This window comes from Antrostomus carolinensis, unplaced genomic scaffold, assembly GCF_000700745.2.
Source record: "Antrostomus carolinensis isolate BGI_N321 unplaced genomic scaffold, ASM70074v2 scaffold5804, whole genome shotgun sequence".
NCBI classification, from domain to species: Eukaryota; Metazoa; Chordata; class Aves; order Caprimulgiformes; family Caprimulgidae; genus Antrostomus; species Antrostomus carolinensis.
In genome coordinates this window covers 59,035-67,062 of record NW_010312709.1, presented here as the reverse complement: position 1 = coordinate 67,062, position 8,028 = coordinate 59,035, and the positions used below count along the sequence as shown (strand labels likewise).

Genomic DNA, 8,028 nt, shown 5'->3' with positions numbered 1-8,028 from the left:
TCTGACTCCCAAATCAAAACTTTTTCTAATGCCTCTAGACAACAATGATCTTGCATAAAGATAAATGGTTTTGGCTGATGTACCCAGGCAGCCTCAGACCAAAAGCAAGACAAGTACTTTAAGCATTGCATATCCAGAGAACATGGGGAAGTGTCTTTGTTTTCTTCTTTTCTAGACTAAGAGTCACCACTGCTTACTTTGTTTCTATCTACATTTCTGCAAGTAACTCTAATAACACTGGTAAAAGCTGCCCTTAACTGAAAGGATCATTTTATATGGACAATTCTCTGTGCACTAGACAAACCCACTGTGCAATATACAATCTTGTCTAAATGAGCTTATTATTTATTTTGTAGCTTTTAAATCAGTTTTATTTACAACAGGTCTTTGAGTACAGCTCACACGCAATAGTTAAGCTCTGGCAGTACTGATGTCAGGTCGCTAACACATTTGCAAATTACATTTCTAAGTCATAGAAAATGAAAGAAAAATTACTTTAAAATAATTGTTTTATCTTCAGGTATAAGGATCACAGAACACATTTGCAGGTGGCTGTAAAACCCAGCCGAGGGTGCTCCCCAGGGAGCCGCGGCGCTGCCGGCACGCCGAGTGCTGCGGTGCGGGGACACAAGCAGTGGCGAATGGTCGGACGCACGCACGGCTGCGCAGTTCAGTTACTCTCCGTGATGGGACTCGAGGCAGCTTCGCACTCTTTAATGACCCCACTCCTCTTCCCTTTCACTAACGCCCTCTTCTTCCTCTGGAAATGCTGAATCGCTCTGACTCTTCAGATGCTTAATCCCTGCAAGTGTAGAAGTCATGGTTAAAGTTGTGTTAGCTCACGTCAGACATTTTTTTCCTAAAGGAAGAAAAAAACCCCAAAAATCAAACTAATGGCGAGTTTTTTAATGCCCATACTGACTCCCTTTTTCACCTCTGAGTTCAAGCACTACTACAGTGTGTTTCCAACAGAAATATTATCTTCTTCAAATATAGGCTCTTAGGGAAATTATAACTTTTTAAATTAGAAAAACTGCTGAAAGATGCCTTGTAGAAGAGAATAGTATTTCTTTCTCTTTTTCCCTTGGTAATCCTTGATCAGATTAGTGTTGCCCATCTCAAGCAAGTTAAAAGTTTTCATGGCTCAGACAGTAGACATGGGAAATATCCTATGAGAATTTCAACTTGAGCCTCTTTCTGAGACTGATCATTTGAAGGTCATCAATCACACAGACCCAGTGCCCCACAGTCACAGCTTCCCATGTGCACCAGAGGTCTTCTCCAGCGTGCGTCCCCATAGTCTGCATGTGACCTGCAGAGCTCTCCTGATGCAAAAAGAGCATCACACCTGACAGAGACGGAACTGCTGGCACTGAAGCTGCGACAAAATTGAATCATTTCTCACATGGAGAATGTATTCTGTTGACCTCCAAACACCATGTGGGGCTGGATGAAAGTGTAAATACCTATCATGGGGTATTTGGAAGTTTAGGTTTGAGGAAAGTTGTGAAGTCCCTGCTGCTGGGCTGACTGGTTTAAGCCAGCAAGTGAAGTAGGCTCTCTGAAAATTAACCAAAACGCGAAGTTATTTTCCCTGTCCCATATTCAGTACAAGCAAGCAGACCTCAATGAATGGGCCTAATCCCATCTCCTCAGCTCTGCCTTGGGGTGATAGAATAATTCAAGCTAAAAAAGGAGGCAAAACCAAGGTAAAAGGGTGACACAGAGGAGAGACCAGGGATGAAGGGTTGTTATTTTCAGAAAATCTAAACAACAATTGCACAAGGTAAGTTTCTGGGTCCTCTAGTTTTTAACAAAAACAATTGCAGTGGGAACATAACTATTAGTGAAAAAGACATGATTTCAACAAAATGTAAGCCTGAGTTAGGTTTTCTGGTGTCATTACTGCTGTAATATGGAAACATTTTTGGTTTCATTACAGATCTTATGTAGTTCTATTCACAATTTCTGATTGTCAGAAAAAACCCTTTCCTTTATTCATCAGTTCCTCTGTTGAGGAGAAATTGCATCCCGGCTGCTTTAGCTAATTGCATCTGGATAATCAAAGACCCCACTGTCATAACACTTTTAGAGGCACAATTTTCAAAAAAGGGTGCACCCTTAAGGCATACAGGGCAAAATCCAGATTACCTCAAATTGTGAGTAGGAGGAATTGATGATGTATCTCCAAGAGTCTTGGCCCCAGTGTCACTTAACCTGGAGGTTTCTACACTTCACTGTTTGTGTCCACACCACTCCAAAATATGGGATAGTTTTTTTTCCAAATACATCACTTGAAAAAAATTTCAGCATAAGTTATTCCAGTTCAACAAAGTTACAAACAGCTGAAAACAGGCTCTTACAATGGGTCGTGTAACAGGAGTGCAGCCAGCACTTCCAACAGGAGCCTGTCACTGCTCTGTGCTGGGCTCTGGGCTCCTCTCTGTTATTTTTCCACACAAAAATGACAGTACTTGCTTTCCTGGGAAACTGTCCAGATGTAAAACAAGCAAATAAATTAATGTTCCCAAGCCACAGTACTTTTAAGTGTGCCCTGCAATAATCAAACCTTTTCCAATTAAGTAACTGTGATATATGAAGAAACACTTAGGGTGCTCAGCTGCCACAAAGCTGGCCTTTTTAGCAACACCCTTCAGTAAGACAAACACTTTAGATATTATTTCACATAACTATAGGTTAATGGGCATTAATTTCAAAATGATACAGTGTTTGTAGGGCAAATTTGTCTCCTGTTGTTTACCCCTGGGCTTACAGAGCCATTTCTTTCACATTCACAGTAACCTGTCTAATAGCTACTATTCAGTACATCAAACAGGAATTGCTAGGAGAGAGAATGCATCATTTTTAGGGAGTTTTTCAAAGATCAAAAGGGTAAAGTTATATACAGAAAAGAAGGCATATGATACACAGTATGATGAAGCTTCATGGAATGGTATTTTTGGTAGGAGTTTAATTGCAATATTGAATGTGAAAATTGCAGGAAATGGAGAGAAATTACATCATTGAGCCTTATCCATTGATTTTCAGGTAGCAGGCAACTATTAATCTTATTTAATGATTTTTCATAACCTCTATTCTACAACCTGCCTTCACCTCTGCCAGTCATTTAATACCACAGTGTCATTTGAAAGTAAAGACTCACGGGGTTTCCTCCCCTGACCAATAAGTACACAAGACCCAGCGTCATTATTCATAAGCCTCACAATGTTCCGACACCATCGGGTTGTCACAATTAACAGATCCTATGTGTGGCATTATGAAATAAGATGCTCAGCCACACAACGAAATAAGTTAGCGTGAATCGACGTACAGGTGATGAAATTCCTGTCGGTAACAAATGAACACGCATGACAGAAAAGGCTGGTGGCTTTCCTGGAAAGATACATATCCTGCATAAATTGCCAGACTTTTACAATGCAAAAAAAATTCTGGAGTATTAAAAATACTTAGTTAAATGATAGCAATCATACTCCTAGATGAAAAGCATAGCTAGCCACACAACACTGCAGTAACCCAGAGTGGCTGCCAAAAATGGTCAGAAGGCGTTGGAGCTCCTGCTTGGCTGAAAAAAGCCAAGAGAAGAGGCCTTTACGGTGGCTCTTGGGTGTCACTCCAGCAGGGTTATTCAAGCTGTGTGCCCTGCCCTTTGTCCATAGGAAGCAAATGATAAGCAGGTAGTGAGGTGGAGCTCTATTCACAGAAATATTTTTTTCTAAGCAAGTTGGATCTATTCATACCCAGTACTTTTGTTTACCAGTATCTAAATTGCTTGCTGGGAGGTTACATTCTGTCTAGAAACTGAGTGAAAACTTATTACTTGGGTCACCCTAACTGTTTTTACAACTGCTACTATGGTAACGTTAATTTATTAGAAAGGACATTTCCTTCTAATCTTTTCAATCTTCATACACCAGTAACACAGTTCATGCCCTCAGCTTTCTCAAATAGTGATCAAGAAGCACCAGAACACTGTTGTTTGGGGTTTGTTTCTGTTCATTGATGAAGCATGGTAGTAAAGATGAGCAAGAAATGTAGATTCTAAGATTTTACTCATAGAAAAAAAACCCAACAAAACAAAGCCAGGATATTTAGGAGGATGTATGGGGGAAATTTTAGAAGGTACTGTTTGTACATACAGCAGATCCAAGTTAGAAACATCAAGTTACTGGTTCCACATGAGCTATACAAGCTTCATAACAGAAATTGCAAACAGGGAGGACTGCAAATGCTGATCACAGAGTCATCCTGTCTCATCAATGTCCCTTGTTCCAGGCAGTGGGTAACTCTGAATCTGGGGACACCCTCACCTTCCTGAAGCACTGTGCCTGCACTGTCCTGATGCTCTTTCATTTCTGTCCAGGCTCTACACCCAGCCTGGGCTGCCTGGCCCTGCCCGGCTCTCCCCTTGCCTGCAGAGGTGGCTGGTAGGGTCTGAGCCATCCTGCTGACCCCACCAGTCTCCAGGCCCCTCTGTGCCCGACCCAGCTGCCACTCTGCAACCTCACGCTCTGCATGGGGCTTTACTCTTCACCCGGGAGGTCTGACAACCAAAACTCCCTTCCAGCCTGAAGGCTGCCTCTTCTCACCACTCCCTGGCAGCGATTTCATACGATGGTCAAACTGACTCTTATTCTGCCATAACTGTCTGGACACTGCCTCTTGTTTTTTTCCCTTTTTCCCCCACTCCCTTTTATGCTTCTAAAGCCAGCAGGACAAGAATTGTTTTTCCTCAAAGGGCTCATATTTCACTGCAGGTAATTCAATCCAATTAATGCTGATGAAGAAATCCTTAATATGCCACCCCATACTCAGCAGCCATGCACTAATACACTTTAAACTGGTAATTCTTTTTAGATGCAGTCACTGCCTCAAAGCATATTTCTAGATTACTTATAAATTATGAGTGCAAATGGGACAACTTTCTGGCATTTTTGCAGTCACATAACAACATCTATGCGTTTAATCAACAGCTGTCTTTTTGCTTCTCTCCATCTGACTAAAGCAGCAGATTAGAAGGCTAAGCAGTGTCACAAGATATGAAATAACCAAGTGTTCCTGAATTAAATATCTCCTGAAAAAATAAAAAAAAAAAAAAAAAAAAAAGATTCGAGTAATTAAGGCAGCTCCCCATCTCAAGTGACTAAGGCAGCTCCCCATCCTATTTAACACTTCTTCCTTCACCCTGCTTCACTGCCCAAGGAACGGTGTTGACATTTACCAAACTCACGATTTAAATCTGGTTGGCAATTTGAATTCCCTAAAGTTTAAAGGGTTATTTAATTTTATGATTTGGAGCTGATCCTCTCTCTATCAAAAACACATTTCCAGATTTTCAGAAAGCAGTGAAAGGCAAAGCTGAGCCACAGACAAAGCAGCCTGATTTTCAGAGTTTCAGAAGTCAAATCACTTTGAAATTATCAAGCAAACAAACCTCGCCAAAGAGGATAATGGCCAAATAAAAATGTCTACTTTATGCCAATCCTAAATGAAATATGTTCTAGAGCAAAAACAAGAATAGCAAAACAAAAATAATGTATTCAAACCACTAAACAGGAAAAAGATCTTCTATTTTTTTATGGAACATTCTGGTTTGAATTTAACAGTCAAATATGTTTTGACTTCTCTAAAACTCCTTCCTCATTTTCTGGTTTTCTTCACAACTGAAATGAATTTTTGAATTAAAAAAAAAAAAAAACAACAGAAGAAAACTCAAAATTAATGTAATTAAAAACAGCATCAACCACAGTTCTTTGTCTAAGTTGGAAGCAGTGGGAGACAGTTGTGAAGATGAAAGAGCCCAGAAGAGCTGGCAGGTCTTCAGGGGCAGCCTCCTCCAAGCACAGTAGTCCATACTGATACAGGAGAACAAGTAGCTATATCAGAAGACCATCTTGGCTAAGCAAGGACTCCATGAGTGAGCTCCAGTGCCAAAAAGATGATGCATACAGTGGATGAAAGTCAAGACAAGGTAAAAATGAGGAATATGGAGAAAAATACACGCCCACAATACAGGAATAGTGGTAGGGAAACTCAGGCTCACCTTAAGTGGAAACTAGCAAAGGGTGTCAGGGATCACAGGATGAGTTTCTTCTCCTACCTTCAGAGTAAAAGAAAAACAAGGAAAAAGTGGGCCTGCAGCTGAGTGAGGTGAGCGATCTAGACACAGATGAGACTGAGGTGCTCAATACCTTCTTTGCCTTTGTCTGGACTGAGAAGGTCTACCAAGCCTTTATGCTCACAGACAAGGTCCAAAGAGGAGAGGAAAGGTTGAGTCCGTGATCCCTTGAGAAATACTGACCCACAGAAGTCTACGGGGCTGGTGGCCTGCATGTGAGGGTGCAGAGGGACCAGCTAGTGTCAGTGTGAGGCCCTTCTCTGTTATCTTTGAGGGGTTGTGGAAACCAAGAGAGGTCCTCAATTATTCACCATGCATTAGGCTGTGCCTGCAATACTGTATTTGCCCCTCCTCACACAAGAAGATGTTGATAGACTTGTTCAAATCCAGTGGAGGATTTTATATGATATGGAATATCTTATTGGCATATCCAAATTTAGCTTATTAATTTAAATACTCCTCAACTCCCCTAGATCCTGCACTTGTAGAGTAACAAAACATGAAGCCCTTCACTTCCAGTGACAAAAATGAAAATACTGGTTTGTTTTCAGTTTTTCTCTCATAACAAATCCCAGGCTGAAACCAAAACACAGCACTATTCTAGCTACTAAAAAGCAACCTAGCTCTGTCCCAGCTAAAAACCAGGACATAGTTAAAAATCTATGCTCGCTGTTTGCAGAAGTAACAGATTTTTGAAATACATACTGTGTTGATAAAACCAAAGCCTATGCACTGCTTCTGCAAAAGAGATTGCTTTCTCACTCAGCTAGGCATCTGCACAATGGAAGTAACACAGGCTCTCAACACTTTACTAAATGTTTTGCCAGATGTTTCCAGAAGCTTCGGGTGCTCTGTGTGAGGGAACGTGCTCCCTTCTGCCAGTCAGTGCTAGCAGGAGAGCACGGAGGCTCTCCCTGCGACAGGCCAAGCTTGTGGTACAGCTCACTGGCACGCTGCCCAGCCCAGGGCACAGGTCCCTGCTCCAGGAAGCTCCCCACTGCAAAGCACAGAAAAGGCTTCCTGCTCTTACCACCTCCAGCAGAAGCTGAGGACTGTCCGAGCCCAGAGGAGCAGCTGCCTGGCAGAAACCTCCTTCCACAGGAGCTGAGCAATGATTAAACACTTTTCCTCTCTGTGACTTTCATCAGTTCAACAGAATACAGCTTAACTGGCCTCCATTCTTGGCATTTGCTGCTTCACAAAACTTTAGAAAAAGCAGGTTTAGTCATCTTCAAATGTTCATTGTCAGGTGCATGCCAGCTACACTGACAAAATTATTAGAAGTAAGACATATATGTCTTGTCTTCCTTCTGTCCCATTTGATAAAGGTGTCAGAAACACAGCTGTCATTACTGGTCATGGAAAACTCAAAGCTTACCCCATGCACACCTACAGGACACACACATCCTAAGTACTTTGACCTTCTTGATCAAAAATTCAGTTGTTTGGCCAGAAAAAAATAAATCCTACTGTATTTTTTTTTTGTTTTAAACAGCTGAAATACAGAAGTGTATATACTCAATGCAAAAGCAGGACAGTAAACCAGTAAGGAAAATTCTATAGTTTCCCAAATGCCTATTTTGAGCTTTCTCTTGTTTCCTCCTTGTATAAATGACCTGCTATCTACCTCCCTCATCTGTACAATCAGTTCCTGAAACCTTTAACCCATTTTTACTTAATTGGTTGGTTTAGATAAGCTCTCCTTGCATACAAGTCAGAGTTCAGTGTATAAGCTTTTGTTAGTAATTCCTTAAAAAACATTAACCCCATCCTTAACCCTACTTGCCTCCCCAACTGCTGCCCAATGCTTCCTTCTACCATCAAGCTCTCCAAAAATGATGCTCACTGTCTACACCTTATATTTATTTTATTTTATTTTATTTTAATTTTAT

The 8,028-nt window shown here is 41.2% G+C and overlaps 1 protein-coding gene across 1 annotated transcript in view; it reads right to left on the bottom strand.

The window, feature by feature from the left end:
* Positions 1–713: 713 nt before the first annotated feature.
* PPP1R1C (protein phosphatase 1 regulatory inhibitor subunit 1C) overlaps positions 714–8,028 on the bottom strand; it is a 52,885-nt gene continuing 45,570 nt past the window's right edge. The window contains exon 5 of the mRNA XM_029084762.1: positions 714–802. Coding sequence (XP_028940595.1) covers positions 714–802 — 89 coding nt within the window. The remainder of the gene's footprint in view (positions 803–8,028) is intronic.